The sequence below is a fragment of the Pocillopora damicornis genome, chromosome 14 (assembly GCF_964200805.1).
Source record: "Pocillopora damicornis chromosome 14, jaPocDami1.2, whole genome shotgun sequence".
Lineage (NCBI taxonomy): Eukaryota > Metazoa > Cnidaria > Anthozoa > Scleractinia > Pocilloporidae > Pocillopora > Pocillopora damicornis.
In genome coordinates, this window is record NC_142683.1 from 19,348,272 (window position 1) to 19,366,222 (window position 17,951).

General features: G+C 37.9%; 1 protein-coding gene across 3 annotated transcripts; it reads left to right on the forward strand.

Annotated features, from left to right (window-relative positions):
• The first annotated feature begins 17 nt into the window (after window positions 1-17).
• Window positions 18-17,224, forward strand: LOC113681916 (uncharacterized). 3 transcript variants are annotated; one of them, XM_089194791.1, is made up of 28 exons: window positions 18-374; window positions 1,982-2,175; window positions 3,486-3,536; window positions 3,690-3,737; window positions 3,967-4,026; window positions 4,112-4,180; window positions 4,301-4,372; window positions 4,676-4,806; window positions 5,736-5,781; window positions 5,987-6,002; window positions 6,757-6,807; window positions 7,919-7,985; window positions 8,353-8,393; window positions 8,680-8,747; window positions 9,249-9,330; window positions 9,509-10,435; window positions 10,953-11,054; window positions 11,648-11,671; window positions 11,756-11,786; window positions 11,939-11,988; window positions 12,129-12,189; window positions 12,515-12,646; window positions 12,750-12,837; window positions 13,101-13,200; window positions 13,454-13,547; window positions 13,889-13,955; window positions 14,402-14,468; window positions 15,794-17,224. In XM_089194791.1, exons 2-28 carry the CDS (start codon window positions 2,062-2,064, stop codon window positions 16,609-16,611), a joined length of 3,477 nt encoding a protein of 1,158 aa, XP_089050917.1. In that variant the 5' UTR covers window positions 18-374; window positions 1,982-2,061; the 3' UTR covers window positions 16,612-17,224. The 3 variants fall into 3 exon arrangements, with proteins under 3 accessions (XP_089050917.1, XP_089050918.1, XP_089050919.1); XM_089194792.1 differs by lacking the exon at window positions 6,757-6,807; XM_089194793.1 differs by lacking the exons at window positions 18-374; window positions 1,982-2,175; window positions 3,486-3,536; ... (6 more) ...; window positions 5,987-6,002; window positions 6,757-6,807 and adding an exon at window positions 6,869-6,940.
• Window positions 17,225-17,951: the final 727 nt, after the last annotated feature.

Sequence of the window (17,951 nt, forward strand, 5' to 3'; positions counted from 1 at the left end):
GTGTTCTGATGCAATCCATTTCAAGATAATAATGAAATGTATGTGTCGCAATCGGAGAGCGGAGATGCTTCATTTTCGAGTCTATAGGAAGTTAGTCTGAGATAACACTTACCTTACTGTGGAAGATTTCTCACGTTTCGTAGGGTTTTTGGCAAGTTGTCATTTTTTTAGTCCAAATGGAGTTCAAAGATCACTCGGAAGGACCCACCAGAAAAATCAGGATTTAAAATAATAGTTGTGACAAACTCTGTTGCATCTAAATCTTCGTCCATCGATTATTTCACTGTTAGATGCCAACAACTTTAGTTAGCACCAGCGCACTAAAAATTGGACTCGATTTCTTCGTCAAAAGGATCAAGTATCGCTCGAGCGAGGTAAGTCAGTCACTTCTGGAGATAAACAAGAGACAATTGCTATTACCCTTTAAGTCCCGAAATCTGATTGTTTAAGTGATTCTTCCCTCTACCTGCCATACATTTCCTTGTAAATTAGTTAGGAGAATTTTGTATTAGATAAAGCTAACAACTTCAAAATGATAGGTTTGGGTATTCTTATAACCTGTGTGAAAGGGAGAAGTTACTTGTTAATCACTTCTGGGAGTTAAAATGATGATGAGGATAAATCACACAAGCACATTTAATAATGTAGCCGGCTCTGCAGGCCGGCAAGATGAACAGCGGCAAAATTGAGGCTCAGATTTCCAGTTCTGTCATGCTAGGCACAACCAAATCCAATGCTGACAAAGTTTGTTCGATTAGACAGTTAGATATTTGTATCGCATTTTTTTCTTTTTAAGGCGATTTCATCGCGAAAGAGCGCTCGATCTTTATCTCATCATCTTTAACCCGCGCCTTGGTAACCCCTAGCCACATAAGTAGATATAATGCATTATCATTGAACCTATTCTTTAGTCATTAATGTATTTTAGAGCAGTATAACGGATGTAGAAAGCATTATTTGCATTTGATTGTCATCTTTCGAAAGTAAAAATCTGGAATACTCAACCGCGAGAGAATAGAAACTGTTTACATTATCATGTCAACCGCTGATACATCATGGACTGACCGACACAAAATTCAAGCCCGTGAACCGATCGGTTCTGCTTATCAGTTATCAATCTCCAACAAAATGATCTTATCATCTTTATATTGAGTAATGAAATGATCTTATTTTCTTAATTTGAGTAAGAAAACCTCTTATCTCTCCAAAGCATAAGGATATCCCAAAGACAATAGTAGAGCGAAAAAAATTACTAAGCCTAACTAGATATAAAGGAAAACAAGCAAAGAAAAAACGAAACATTTGACGATTTCATGGTTTTCAATCTGTGTGAAGATTCTGAAAAGGAGGATTGTCAAGGCTGAGAAATTCAACAAAAATAGCCATATACAGGCTATAAGATAAGTAAACAACTGAAAAGAGTCAGATGAAGCGTTAAGCAATGGCTTCATCAAACTGGCACTGAACTGTACTTTCAAAAGTATCTTTAGCAGCGTTAATCTCTCCCTAGGAAATTAAATTTGATAAAACAAATGCTCACCATGGGCTCGCATTTAAAACCTTTTAAGAAAAGTTGCACGCTTTATCCAACTTGAAACCTTAACAAACCTGTGCCAACGCGACGACGAAAATAAGTCTTTAAATAATTATTTGTAGATGGAGCCGTCTTGCCAACAGCTATGAAAATAGAACGAAAATTATTCTACTAACAGCACGTATAAACTAGCAGTAATTTTTTTACAAGTTAAACTCTAGTGTGTGTCAAGAATTCGAGTTTACCGCCATGTCATTTTGTGTCAGTTGACGTCGATCAGCTGATCTGCTGTGGTACTATGGCACCCAATCTCCTCTCAATCTTCTTCTTCGCTGACAGCAATGAGGGTTCAGTCGTTGCAGGGACCTAAATTTGCATTTTCAAGCTAATTAAGAGCACATAAAACAGAGACTATCTACTATAGACCCACTTAAATGTCTTTTCTAGGTCTGGCTAAATTAAATAGTCTACGAGTTATGCAAATTATCTTGACAACCGGAAACTCGCCTTGCTGAAACGGAAATGCTATGCCTTTGGCTTGGCCTCCATATATGGTAACCCTTTTGCATACATTATCGTGTGATTCTCTCGTAAACATGGCTGAAACAGCGGAAGACCACCGAACGTCTTCGGAAAATGAGGTAAGGCTGCCGATCCTTTCCTTTACAATTGCTTAATTCCTACCGATTTTACTTTGGTAATTTGGTTTGGATTTTAACGGGCTCGGATTTACTTTTCATGAAAGCGCGTTTGTTTATAGTGCGAAATGACATGAAAAATTCATCACTCAGTCTGAAAGAACGCAGTACGCGCCAAATTTTTGCGATTTTTGCGGCATCAGAAGACTGCGATTTATTCTATTCCAGTGCGAATTTATTTTCATTGAAATGGTTTGTTGTTTCAATAACATTCCATATAGTTTCATGTGATAAAAGTGTTTGTATAGAAAGATTTGTTTTCATGTATAAGTATTGCATCAAAGACTTTACAAAGCATTGTGAGGCATGTACGCTTGTTTGAAGGGATGAAATTAGTTTGGAAGTTAAGTCTATGAGAATCCTCTTCATCTGAAAGTGGTTTATTGCTTTATTTCAGTTACAAAAAATAAATTTACCCTCCGGCTTATAAAACTATGTAAACGTACACGAAAAAACCATGGCGCTGTTGGGAGTCATTTGTATCAAAGCATCCTATGTTGCCACATATTGTTCAACAAGACGCCTTGCTGAACGCAAAAACGTGCCCTTAATGTTTTAATAAAGTTGAAAAGAGATACAGTTTTTGACATCTTTATTTACAAACACTTATTAGCTTGCGACAAAACACAGTTTGTTCCACTGTCTGCTCGACTCTAAATCAAAATTTAATTCACAATATTTTAATGATGTCGGCGATTTTATCGTTTACGAAGTGCATTTGATGTCGGTTTTCATTACCCATGTAAACTCCTTAAAGGTTATTGATTAAAAGCTTTAGATAAGCTGAGGAAATCTATCGGAAAAGGCGTTAAGAATTCTCACTTCAAATCGTGTGTCGCAAAACGTGTGTCGTACGTAATCGCAAAACTAAGCCTTTAATTTTAAAGACGTTTGAATTCACGACAAAATAACCTTAAATTTTTCAATTTTATTAAGGTAGATTTATGACCCATTTCTTGTTAAATAATGCATTACATTTTCTTTTACTCACCTATCTTTAGGACTATTGTAGAATGAGAATTTTAAACAAATATATGCCATCATGTACTCTTGGGATATTATTATTTTCATTATGAAAATATATTGCAGACAACTCTGTAGACCCTTTGTAAACAAAAAAAGTGTTAATTGAGTTTGGTTGATTTCCTCTGTTTTATACAATTCACGAGTTACATTTTTTGTCTAAGAAACCCGCATGCCCAAAAAATGAATGTGTAGCTTCATGTCGTTACTTGAATTAATTTTGTTCACAGACATCAGGAGTGACAGGTTCTGCAGAATCTATAGATTTATCTTGTATCCACGTAAGTACAACTAATATTAGAGGCTTTAATGACAGTTTATGGTCCTTTAGTGAGCTTCAAGGCTGCTTCAGAATTATATCATGATCAAGTGATAATGCAATGGTAAATGGTAAAAAAGAAAGCAAGTGATAATCAGATTTTGTTCTCTTTCAGTGGGGGTACCTAAACTGTACACTATTAAAAGATTCAAAGAAGATTAAGGTGGGAATTTACATTTATACAAATGAAATATTCCGATGTTTGGGAAACTCCATATAAGATTAGTCACAAGGGGGATCTTATAATTCATACTGTATGTGGTTGACTAATGGTTGACTAGCTCACCCCATCATGCACTTTATAACAGCTGAAAATAGTGTATTGTGTTCATGGGCAAACATCCTTTAGTGCTGACTTCTCCAATTATGTAAAATTCCTTTATTTTGGCCAGGATAATATTTGGCAGACATTTTGGGTTGATCTCTGTGGATCTACACTCAGGCTTTATAAGGTAAAATTTACTCACAAATTATGCTTCATGATCTTTACTGATTGATTTCTTTTCATCATTAATGTTCCTATTACTTTTTTAAAAGGATTTATCTCTGCCACAAAATTCTGCCGATCAACTGCCTCCTTCAAGTCTCAATGTGCCCTCTAATGAGGTTATTATATAACTGTTGTCTGAACTTCTACACTTGATTTTTTCTGCATCTGTCTTTTATACTATGCTTTAACTGGTATTGTATTAGTGAAATAACTCGTATGGCCAAATATACTTGTAGAATGAAAAGAAAGAAGCTTTTATTGTCTTGAAGAAGGGGACAAAAGTTCAAATTATAGAACCAGGATTTGAGGTAAGTCGCTCGGCTGAAAGTTAATCCACATATGTGTACATGGGTATGCATTCCTATGTCTTCGTTCAAACTTCTTCTTGGTTACACAATTTTCAAAACAGTTTAATCTGTATTTTGTGTAGTCTTTTAATTTTTAATTTAATTTTTCAAGCTAAGAAAGAAATTGAACCACAGCGCACACACGCACACACACACACAATTATTCTTTTATGTTATCATCAACTAATTATCTGTAACTTTATAACTTATTCTTTCTGGAGCCTTTTTTTTTATTCACTAATGTTTTATTCTTTATTGTTCCAGTCACACAAGTTGCAAAAGAGGAAATTCACAGTGAACAGAAGACATGTGTTCAAGGTTTCTTTTACCAGTGGAGGCACAAACTCACCATCCTACCTGTTTCAGGCTCCATCCAAAGGAAGCATGTATAGATGGTAGGGTTAAAAAAACTTTTTTTCTCTGAGTGAGTTCCCTTACTATATTATATAAGATATCAACCTTTCCACCCTAACATCAGCATGTATATTCTCTATACTGTACTTAATACATTTCCCAAGGTGCTGACAAGGAGAATTTGTTTAAAAATCAAGAGTTTCTTTAGGGCCTATTTTCATGGAGGTGGAGGACCCCAGATAGATAAGGTAACCTACCTTGATGGGGTAACCCGCCTGTCCATAAAATCTTGTATTTTATCTTCATCACATTTACATGATAGGTGGGGTGACCTGCCTAGGCAGCATACCTGGTCAGCCAGGTAGGGTAACCTTGTCAGTGGGGATGACAATTTTCCATGTAAATGTCCTCTTTGCAATGAAACCTCAACAGTAATTCAAGGCACAGTTTTACTTTAAACTTAACATGACATTCACATGTTACGCTGAAGTGAAGGTGTTAATTAATGTTTAAACAGTTAATGCATCCAGCTATTAGTGAAAATCTTTGAGGAAAATAAATTACTTTTTATCAACAGCATTTTACCACATGTCACCATAGTGCCATCTTACCTCTCTAATTACAAGCATAACAACAACCTCAAGAAACTTCTTTATGGCATCCCTGGGTAGTTAGATTGTATGCAAATGCAGGCTATTTTTCTACCACAGCTAGGCACATTACCTCTATTACCTGGGGTCCCCCACCTTCGTGCAAACAGGTCCTCAATTGTTTATCATTTCCACTATTCTAGGGACCTTGATGCGTGACTCTGAAAAATTGGATGCTGGTTACTTTTAGGGATTCAAATGGGTTAATAAAAAAGATAGCACAACAGATAAAATTCACTTTAGGTTTGAATGATACTGTATTTTAGCTTTGATGGTGGCATTGTATGTTATATAATTACCCATGCATTTGTTTTTAACAGGATTAGTAAAATTGAAGAAGCAATTGATATGTCTGACAAACCACAGGTAATTTGATTTGTATTTACTTGCCAGTTTTTTAGTCTGTGTTATTACCAGGACCAATTTGTACTTTGTGTGTAAAAAACCTGTATTTGCAACAATCAATGGTTTACAGGTACATACTGTATCATTTTGTAATTTAAAATGGTAATCTGTATTTTGTTTTATTTCTCTCTTCCATTTTTGCATGGATTGATGACATGTGACTCAGAATGAATCCACAACAGGTATTTCTTTCAAACTCTGTGATTTTGTTTTAAATAAAGAACATTTTCTTCCTCCACCCTCTGTCTGTATTTTTGTCTTGTTCTTTAAGATGATATCCATGCTTATATCCCTTATGTGGTAAAATGGTGTAGTAGTGGAATGGTTAAAAATGAATCTTGGCAAACTGTTAAAAAAACCTGACCAAATGGTGGGGGGTCTTCTACAATAGACAAGCATCCCATGAAGGGAGGGGGGAGGGGGAGAAAGAGGAAGAGCTTAATTACTACAAGAACTGTGATGAGCTCTAACCTGATGTACCAATAAGTTTTTCAAACTAACTTTGCCTTATTTTGTTCCTACATGAATGATTCACCTATCTACCAAATAACTGGGAAAAAATTAAATTGATTTGTTTTCCTGTCTGAAATGTTAACATTATGTTCATTTTCTGTGCTTTGTTCTCTGTAGGAAAAGTGAGGAGTTAAATCAGTACTTAAATTTTGATTCATAAAAAAGTGTATAATTGTGAGAATTTCATCACTGAAGAGTCTTTTAATGTGAAGGGATGTAACCTGTAATGTCTAAATCAAACATTCTGCTACATCTGACTTTTAATTCTTTAAATTTCTGATCATTTTATAAGATTCATAATAATCATGGTAATCTTCAATATTATCAATTGTAGAATGATTTTTCTAAGTTATAAACCAGTGCTTTTCTAATAAGTGTAGCTAATGTTTTAATGGGGCTTTGATTGTTCATTTCTGTTTATAGTTGTTTCAGCTGTAACTTCAGCGCTAACATATTTGAGGGGCTTTTCATTTTGTAAGTTTATTTAATAAATCAGTGGAAATCTCTGACATATTATGCATGAAGCTGGCATGCACTGTGTGCAGGGAATGCCTTTGCTTCTCTGTGTGAAAAATTTTTGTCAGACCTGGTGAAGGACAAGGTTGAGGTAACATTTCAATGTTAGTCAGACCATACTGCCAAGATACTTGAAAAGTACAATTTACTGTGATCTACTCTTGAAACCTGTCTGAAAGAGGAGGAACTTTAATGTTTCTTTCAATACTTTGTGTTCACCCTTTCACTCCCAAGATCTTGTTAGTAATTCTCGTCACTGTCTGCCTTACAATTCTCATGATGTTAGTGTTGAGAATTTAGTATTGGATCCACAAATGTCCACTTGATATTGTATTGATATTGTAAGGAGAAATTCTGTCTTGGTCACTCATGGGAGTTAAAGGTTAACATCCCTGTTAAACCCAAATTATTCTATTTCAGTCTCCCATTTATAATTACTAATTCTTTTTTCTTGAAAGAATGAAATGAAAACACACTCCTATCTTAGCAGTAGTGATAACATTGAAATGTTACCTGATGATGTTAAGATTTGTTCAGAAACATCAGAAGCAGGTCCACAGTTAGATATAATATGAAACAATTCTGTAATAAACCAGAATATTACATGTAATTTGCACACTAAACTTTGGAAATCGGTACTTAATGACTCAACATGTCCATTGAGTTGTAACCAGGTGCACTAAATTAAAGTTTACACACACTTGCAAGCTAACTTGAATTTAGAACATTAACAAATAAACTCTTTCTTTAAGATGTGAACTCATTCATGAAAAATACATTAACCAAGCACCAGCAATTTTGAGCACTTCCACCATTCATGAACTAAATCTAATTTATTTTATGTTTAATTTTTCGAGTGGCGTTGTTGCTCGATATGTTTTCTTAGTGTACTTTCGTACTTGGAATTGCCGCTGATATACAACTTACAAGAAACAATCCATCTCCATTTTCTCGCTTGCTCCAAACCGTTGCATGCAAGAACAGCAAGAACAGCTTTTATGTCACTTACAACTACTGAGGTTATTTTATTGTGCTTAATTTTTCTATGTCGCACTCTCTCACGTCACAGACAAGAGACTCAAAGAAGCTAAACTTCGTTCAATGGAGCAACAAAGATTCCGTATGGCTCCAGAGATGTAAGTACAACGCAAAAGCGGTTTGCGATTAGAGATTTGCTTAACTGGCAAAAGTAAGCACTGTATTCAGTGAACTCTTGCCTCTAATAAGAAATTTTTTTTTAACGCAAAAAAAGTGAGATAAAGTTACCGTTCTAGTATTCTGTAGTTTGTGTTGTGGCGGCCATTTTTGAACCGGGTAGGCGTGTGAGGTCTGAAACGGGTAACGCGTGGATGTGATGGAGAGAAATCTTCGGAAGCTGTCGGAGCTCTAAGGAACGCGGCAAATGACGAGCGTATTTCCATTTTTAGTAGCTCCGAGAGTGTTCCGAAGATTTAAGGCGAATCGGAATATCAAATTTGAAAATCGTATTTGCTTGCGTTTTAGGAGAATCCCTGATAGAGATGACATTGATTCTGGCATGGAAGGTAAAATACTTTCTACCTACTGTGTTTATTAGTGATTGGATGTTCTTAGGACAGGAGCAGAGTTAGCGGCGGGGAGGAGGGGAGTGAGGCCGAGCAACATAGCGACACTCCTTTGGCGATCCTTGCTGTTGTTAGGAAACTGGAGATTTCAAAATATTGGGTCGGCAAATCACGTTGATAATGGTTTCCACCCCATGTTCGGCGTTAACAGAGCTTTTCTCGTGGAAGGATCTGTTGATATCATTTCAGTTTTGGAAAATAGAATTTTGTTTTTGGCTTTTTGAAGGTGACGTAGAAGAAGTTTATGAAACCTCCAAGAAACTTGTGGACAATCCTCGGCTTGAGCTAATGAAGGTAAGCTCACATACAAAACATTTTACTCAATTCTTGCTATTATTTTGAACATGACCGAAATTTAAAAACATGTACCTCTTATTTTCAAATCTGCTCATGTAACAATCCACTTTTACCTTCATCGACATGACAGAGCGCTTTTCGATTGAGTGTAGTAAAACCAAAACGACCAATCAGAAAAAAGGAAAATATCTTCGAGAACCAATGATACTCTAAGTGAAAACAATCGAATTACCCAAAGCGCGGGAAAACTCGGGCCACTGACTGATCGGTTTTAGTTTTGCATCTGATTGGTTGAGAAAACAGTGCAAATTCTCTGGACCGATCACACTGCGAGGTTAGGTGCATACAATCTCGGATTACTTTCGAAACTCAATTGAAAAATGCTGTACGTGGTCAAGTGCTATACCTGGTGAGAAAACTAGTGCTTGGTCCTGTTTTTGTGAAATATTGTAACTGATAAAATATTCACTGTTGTGCTTGTTTCTCCTGTTTTTGTAGAAGCAACTGCATGACTTAGAAGAACTTGTTCAGCAACTAGAGAAAGAAGAGGAGGCTTTCTTGGGAGGAAGTCTTTCACACCGTAAGTTGGAAACCTCGGATACAGTTGTATGAATTTTGTTTAAGTTTTGTTTGGCTCAGTGCATTATAATCTTGATCCTGATTAGCTGTTGTAGTAATTTTGGTTTTGGTTTTACAATACTCAATGCAAAAGCACTCGAAGGGAACTATAGTCATATTTTTATTTTTTATGTTTTCAGTGACGAGGAGATGCGAGTTTCATTCAACGACAACCAAGGATTATTTTCTGATACCAGGCCACTCTCGGACACTGATTCCCAAAGGAACAGAACTTACAGTACTGGGACAACTTCCAAATAATCGCTGGAGATGTTGTGTGGAGCTTCCACGAAGTAAGTCAGCGGGACTTGCAAACGGACAACACTTGGAGTCATCTTCGGAAGTCGAGAGTATTTCTTCATTCGATACCGCCGACGACGAAAATATTACGAACACTAAGCCGAACACAGACATTTTAATCGGAAGCGTTCCGAACAGTCTACTCAACGATTTAAGCAATCTGATTTCGTGTAAACTAAAATGCGAAGACGGGACACCTGTAGCTTCCCCAGGGGTTACCCCTCAATTATCTCCCTTCCCATCCCCACCTCACTCCCCTTATTCCCCGCATAAGAACAATCGAGACTCGTCTCCAAGTAAGCGAAGTTCCTTACGCAGGTCTATAGCGAGTGAAAATCTTAGTGAACAAGATATATGGGAACAATTTTGCATACCATCCCCACCCTCGTCGCCTGTTACATCACGATCTACCTCCCCCTCTATGTGTCTCTCTTGTTCTCCGGGTGGATCGCTCGAGGATTTGGATTTTGTTGATAAGGAAAGCTGCGAGACTGTAAATCCCGAGGAAAATAAGGAATGTTCTGAAGTAATTCTGAGACAAGGGAGAGGAAAAGATGAAAGAGATTTGTCGGTACTGAAAAGTCGTAGAGAAGCCACTTTTATGATCGACGATATTCCAGAGACTTACATCGGAAGTGATTCAGAGGATGATAGAATGGTGACAGTGATTGATGAAGTACCCCCTCATGAGCTGTTGGATTCTGAGAACATCGAAAAAGAACCTGTGAAAATGCGAGTTAAAAAGGACCAGTCACATCGCCATTCTGGTAGGTGTGACAAGCTGTTAGCAGAATTTAGTGACATGTTGTTAGGTATATTGAACAGCAGCGTATGGATTTGTTACCCAGTGGCTTTCAATTGAATGGTCACGCACCTGGGTGTCATCTTCACATTTAGCCCTTTAAACCCTTCACATCCTGACATCAGTATGCGTATTCTCCGTACTGTTCTTAATAGATTTCCTAAGGTGCTGAAAAGGAGAATTTGGTCAGTAATCAAGACTTTTTATTAGAAGATGATCATTTCCCTTATTCTTGTGACCGTGGTGAGTTATTCAGAGATGATATTGTAAGGAGAAATTAGATGTTAGTCACTCTTCGGGGTCAAAGGTTAAAAGTTAACCACCTTTAACAAAAGGAACCTGAAAGCCCTGCATAGTAGCCATTATTCGATTGGTCAAACTCTAAGGTCTTATATACTGACATTAGAGCTGAAATCACATTATGCTAGTTTGTTTGTGGATGTTTTCTTCTGTTCTAATATCAATTTACCTTCAAACTATAGATACTGAATCAATTGCTTCTCTACAACCAAATTATGCCTTTTTGGTCACAAAGAAGTTACGGCAGCGAGGGATAAGCTTAATCGTGGGATCTTCCAGTTCAGGTGAGAATAAAACACAGTGTTTTAATTTAACGAAAGTGAAATATTGTATATAATAATGTAATATCCGAGAATTTTTCCAAATAATTTCCTTTTCGACGTTTTTCTTGATAGTAAAATTTCAGTTTTCAATTTTAAGTATTTCTCAAAACTGAATCCATTTGAGTTAGGCAATTAGCTTGGATAGTTAAGGTACCTATTTCAATCTTAATTAATAACTGACCCTCCTTAGACTAGCTATAGCTATTTGCGGGTCAGCCAATCTAATACTGAACATCTGAAAAGTTGAATAAATATTATTAGGTGTGAGGTGTTTCTGAGCAACGACTCGTCATATATGTGTTAAGTGTTTACTTGCAGACAAATAATTTAATTATGTTATGCAGTGTGGTGACAATTACTTCTCGAAAGTACATTGTATCTCCAACTGGACTTAACTACAATCAAATAACTATATTTTGTTACGAAAAAGCTGAACTTTTTATTCATGTAGCTCTCTGGATACCTGTGCGCACTGTAATCTAGTAAACTCATTGTGTGTCACTGGGTATTCAGAATAGATTTCTAACTGTATATTTCTTTACATTCTATCATAGAAGATGAAAACGATGACGATAAAGGTAAATTAATTAAATTCTTACGCGCGTGATTCTAATTTGGAGATAGTGAAATTATATTTTTAATTAATTGTTCTTTTCTTACAGATATGGGACCTGTTTCAAGGCTGTCACGAAGGTTCGGAAACGTAATTGATTTTGCAGGTTTATATAACGAGGCTATCTATCAACATATTGCTACGAATTTTACCCTCATATGCTGCAAAAATTATATCGTTACAAATGAGGAGAACGTAACAACTTTAAAACGCAATTTGTTCCTTTTTACAGACGTCTGGACAAAGAATTCTTACAATTTGAAAGCGAAGGGACAGAACAGGGTACCCAAACTTCTTGTGTTTATCTCCTGGTTTATCATTAAGCAGTTCTTCGGAAAAAGGTCGATCTTCCTCTCTTGGATCGACATCTTTTTCAGCTATTTGGTTTTTAAAAGTTATTGTTGTTTTGTTTACTTCTTTAGAGATTCGACCGTATTCTGCATTTGTCCCAAGAAAACAAGTTGGAATCACCTTAAGTAGAGAGTTAGTGTCGTCATTCGATATTGTTTAATTGATAGTTACTTCAAGTGTTTTAAGAGTGAAACGTCACTCACATATTTTATTCCCTTTCATTGTGTGGTGGAAACATAGGACAGCTGAATATTCCCCGTCGCAACCTATATGAAGCGTGGGAAATTCCATCTTCTACATAGTCTCGCCCTCAGAACGGAAAAATCCTTTAAGAGCCTTCTATAACGGCTGTTCGCAAAATTCAAAGGAGAGTTTCCCTACATCTGCTTAATTTTGGTGGGGTTTGCATTTTCGTTTTTGTTGATCGTTTTATACAGTAGTGTGAATTCCTTTTTAGGGTTCAAAACTTTGTTCCTCGCACGTCCACAAGAAACGAACTACTCCGAGACTACTCGTCGCCTTCCGACAAGCCTTCGCCGATGATTCGCTCAAACACGCTCACTACTTTTGAAAAGTTGGGAGACTGGAGGTTAGTTTTACAAGATCACGTGAAAATCATGTATACTTCCCGTCAAAATCACGTGCCATATTGGTCTGTCTACATCTCGTGTTTTGTGATTTATGTTTTACAGTTCAACAGAGAATGCTCCACCCATCAATCAACGTCGAACTCTTCAGCTGAGCAAAGACAGTTCAGCAGGATTTGGTTTCACTCTGCAGGTATTTAAAAGTGGAGGGGAACCTGGGACAGAAGGGAGGTCTTGTACATGCGTACTCGTTGTGCGGTTTTTCAGTGATATTAACTTCACATGGATATCCATCGCGGGCAGTTTTTCCGCGCCCCCCCCCCCCCCCCAAAAAAAAAAAAGACCAAGGGCCTGAAAATTCACGCAGCACTAGTTTTAGTATGAAACTTACATGCATCTTAATAGGAAGCAGACTCGTATGTACGCAGTGCGAACCGTTATTTTTTTCGTCCATAGACGTACGGAATTGTCCAGCAATCAGGTGAAGTGGAGTTCATGACTTTTGTTCTCAGTGTAGAGGAAGATGGACCAGCCTACATGGCAGGACTCAGACCAGGTGAGCCAATATGAAACATGCTTTTTACTCTACATTCTCCCTGAGCACATTTTGATATACAAATCCAGGGCTTTAGTCGCAGTGCGAAGTAAAGCAAAACAAAAAAAGCCTAAAAACCCTTGCAATCCTAGATTAATAACGTAAAACTCAGCTGAAAATAGTTCTCTTAGTCGCTTTTTTAATGCCTCCCTTTCTTTCTTCTTTCCCGTTCACCTGTTTGAACTTGTTTCATTTTTTTTTTACTGATTGACAGGAGATCTCATTCTGGAAGTTGATGGTGAAAGCGTGGAGAAGGTGGACCACAAGGAAGTGGTGGCACGTATTCACCAAGCTTCTAAATCAGTCAGGTAGTGACACGTGTAGTGTGCGTGATTCGCGTGTGCAGTGTGGTACACGCGACCAGTACGATAGATTGACGTGCAAACACTCTCTACGTAATCAATACATTGTTCAGAAGATAGACGCTATAGTCGCTGAGATGGTCAGCTGGGGGAGACTTTCTTAAGGTGGTACTCAGTGTTATCACAACAAACGTGTATTGAAAGTGTATCTAAAAACCCGGCGAGGATAGACGAGGATAAACACCAAAGAGTGGATGGCTTATATAAAGATTCTCCATGACTCGCTTTGACGAAGGAAGTTCTTAGAAATTAATTAATTTCCTGTTGTCTTGAACTAAATTTTTTAGATTGGTGGCAGTATTTGTAGATGCTCTTCGAAGAATGAAGATGAATACCAGACTAAAATTACTCCAGGTTTGTACCTATTACATTCTCAGTTAACCTTCGTCTTTATTTGTACCCTTTTGAAAAATATTTTTCGTTTTATCTCTCTATCTTTCGTTTTCATGACCCTTCCGCCACAAGATCATCGCAATTTATTTTTGTCAAAGCTTCCTTCACCGTTCTTTCCTCTCCGTTGTTTGCCCTAATTTTGGTTTGGTAGACATCAATCCCTATTAAGAGGAGCACGGGCCGTCTAATTGCAAAGAATGATGCCATGAAAGATTTGGAGAAAAAGATTTCACCACCAACAGTAGTTATGAAAACACGTTCATGTACTGACCTTCCAAACGTTATTCCAAGTCAAAGAAATGTTGAACAATAAAACTTAAAAATTCCCCACCCTCCCCTTCCTTGGATATTCTCCCTACGTGTTTGACCTTCCCGCTTATTGAAGGATCTTCTTATATTCGAAACAGGCTGAACTGGCGGACAAGGAACTCTTATTCCAAGAATTGTGTAAGAGAGAAGATGAAATACTCCAAGGTTTGTATTGACGAGGAAGTAGTCTCTCCTTACGTGCGTGGTCGATATGATATCAAGTGAACAGGTGTTAAGAATAAAGAAAAACATAAACTAGAGAATATCAATTGATTAAGGGAAAAATTCTCAGAACTTACATCAAATGAAGTGTATGGAAGACAGTAAGGAGAATAACTATTAAGGTACTAGGAAAAATACGTATAGGAAAGTAAAGAGAGAATCAGCCGAGGAGACTAAGACCAACAGATAGGCCCCTCTCCTAGAAGACTCGAGAGCCATTTTTAGCTCACTTTTGCCCCTCTCTTAGAAGACTCGAGAGTCATTTTTAGCTCACTTTTGCCCCTCTCTTAGAAGACTCGATAGCCATTTTTAGCTCACTTTTGCCCCTCTCTTAGAAGACTCGAGAGCCATTTTTAGCTCACTTTTGCCCCTCTCTTAGAAGACTCGATAGCCATTTTTAGCCCACTTTTGCCCCTCTCTTAGAAGACTCGATAGCCATTTTTAGCTCACTTTTGCCCCTCTCTTAGAAGACTCGAGAGTCATTTTTAGCTCACTTTTGCCCCTCTCTAAGAAGACTCGATAGCCATTTTTAGCTCACTTTTGCCCCTCTCTTAGAAGACTCGAGAGCCATTTTTAGCTCACTTTTGCCCCTCTCTTAGAAGACTCGATAGCCATTTTTAGCTCACTTTTGCCCCTCTCTTAGAAGACTCGAGAGCCATTTTAAGCTCACTTTTGCCCCTCTCTTAGAAGACTCGAGAGCCATTTTTAGCTCACTTTTGCCCCTCTCTTAGAAGACTCGATAGCCATTTTTAGCTCACTTTTGCCCCTCTCTTAGAAGACTCGATAGCCATTTTTAGCTCACTTTTGCCCCTCTCTTAGAAGACTCGAGAGCCATTTTTAGCTCACTTTTGCCCCTCTCTTAGAAGACTCGATAGCCATTTTTAGCTCACTTTTGCCCCTCTCTTAGAAGACTCGAGAGTCATTTTTAGCTCACTTTTCGAAGTAGAAAATCCGGGGGAGTTGTAAAAAAGGCTTTTTTTAAAATTTTATTATTACCGAGTGTAGTCAAACTCGGTTAACATAGAAATTTAGACAGTCTGTAACTTTTAGAAAATTTATTAAGAGGGTAAGTTTCTAAAGAAACTGTGGTGCTGCGTCAGTTGAGGGTACTAAAAGATTATTTGGCTTTATGCCTTGAGTTGAGAGAGTAAATTACCCATCAGAAGAGCTACCAAAGGTGACGTTTCAAGCGTCAGCCCGTCATCCGAGCGAAAAAAATTGATAAGTTAGTTTTAGGTATTCATTGCTGGTTATTTTTGCCTCAACAGGAAAAGGAATTTCCTCCTCAGAGATGTCTTCACTGGATCTACCTCGAGAGAGAACGAATTCTTTTCTGTATACCCACGAATTAACCAGTACTTTCAGTAAACAATCGCCAAATGTTCACGACAGCGTTTTACAATATCGCCAAGCTTTACACGACAAAGAGGCTCGTCGAAGTTCTTTGCCAGATGGAGTTGAGCTTGGAAAACAGCGAATTACTGCGACCACTGGTTCTGAAATGTTAAAAAAGTTTTCCTCTCCAGATTTAAGCGCGCAGCGGCGCAAACCAATCAGTGCTAAACTGATAAAAAGTTTCCGCAAGAAAAAGCCGTCAGTGGAAAGTTTTAAGTCTTACTTGGAACTCGATTTGGATGCTGAGAATCCTGGGAAAGAGGAGGAAACTGGAAGTGATACACCTGGTCCCGATGTTTTTGAGCCAGCGTTGACATCCGCTGAAGCGACAGCTACGGCAGTGTTAGACGAACCCAGGACTTTAGAACGAGAAGCTCCAGTGACAAGCAATTTTACTCCTTTAGAAGAAAATCCAAAGCTAAGTTCTCTTATACGAAGCAACAGTGAGCAGAACAGTTCTACCCTCTACAAGGAGTTTTCGGAAAATCCTGATGTGTCAAACCAAGATCGAATTGCACCAGGAATAGCCCAGATGAAGAAACGGTTTGAAAAATCCTCGTCGTCAAAAACGTTACCGACAAAGTCTCCCAAGCCAGCGCAGGACGAACGGAATGGAAACACTCTTGGCTCTAATGCTCTCCGAATGGCGGAATTTCGTGAACTCAACCAGAGACAAACTCCTTCCTCCTAACGACAGGAAAAGTAACTTGAAATAGAGACGAGAGATGAATTAAGGCATAGTTATCACGTGTCTTTGTGCACCTCCCCCTGATAAGTCTTAAGTCAGAATGATGTTATTGAGCAAACAATTTGATCCCTGAGGAAGGTGGATTTGGGTGCATCAAAATTCTTTATGTTCACACATGAGGAACGTATCGTGAGATTAAAAAGCCCTGCGAGCATCAAGGTGCCTAACCCACTCTATCTCTCCCCGCTCCGCTCTTCTACGCAGAAGGTTCGGCGGGTGGGCGTTGCAAGGCCAATTAGCCGCTTTACACAAAGAGCGAAGGCTCGTGTTGGAACGCAAGTGTACGCAAACTGAAAGTCGCCGGAATAGTTACTGTAGTATCTACAATTTGCGTGAAGCCTCAGGGCTAGATGAGAACCCTAAGCAATTAACAAATGTTTGGAGAATTACAATTTTTTTAATTAAGTACCGTACTCAGAGAACTTGCAAATGCAACGGAATAACAATTTCCTTACAGCAATAAGGAAAGCTTTGAATTGATTCACCTACAAGTTAGTAGTCTCCTCGGAATGACAGGTTTTGTGATAAAGATAATTAAAGAATGGATGATTTGAAATTGGATATTGTTCTCATGAGAAATGTTAAAAACTTGGCATCGGGATTCATGTTCTCGTAACTGAAAAAAAAAAGTTGCCAATTCACTTTGTTGTTTTGCAAAGTAAGGCAAAGAATTGTTTACGGTATATGATGCAAATGCACTGCTATTGTTCTTCTCGTCAAAGTTTTCTTTTATTTCCCTATTTCCTCGTTTCTGTTCCGTCGTACTTTCCAACCCAGATCAACAGAGATTCAAAAGGCAAACTAGGTTTGTGAAGGAAATGTGGACTAGGCGAGACAAAAGATTTGATCCTTTCACCCCTAAGAGTGTGTAACATCTAATTTTTCCATACAATATCTCTTCTGAAACACACATTATGGTCGCCAGAATATAGGAAATGGTCACCAACTAAAGAAGCGCTTGATTGTTAAACAAATTCTCCTTGTCAGCACCTTAAGAAATGTATGATAAACAGTATGGAGAATATGCATACTGATGTTAGGGTGTAAAGGGTTAATGAGCAGAGGAACTTGTTAGCACGTGCGTTTAGAAACTTTGTACATTTCGATACCGTTCACCGGTCAAACACTTGCAAAATCAAATTCTGAATAGCCTAACATTTCATATTAAAGAGGGGGTCTGGCGCCATTGGAGATGGTAAATATCGCGTCGTTTGCGAAATTTTTAATGGAAGTTAAGTTCGAATATTGTTTGATCGACGTTCTCCTTGGCATCGTCGGCGAGA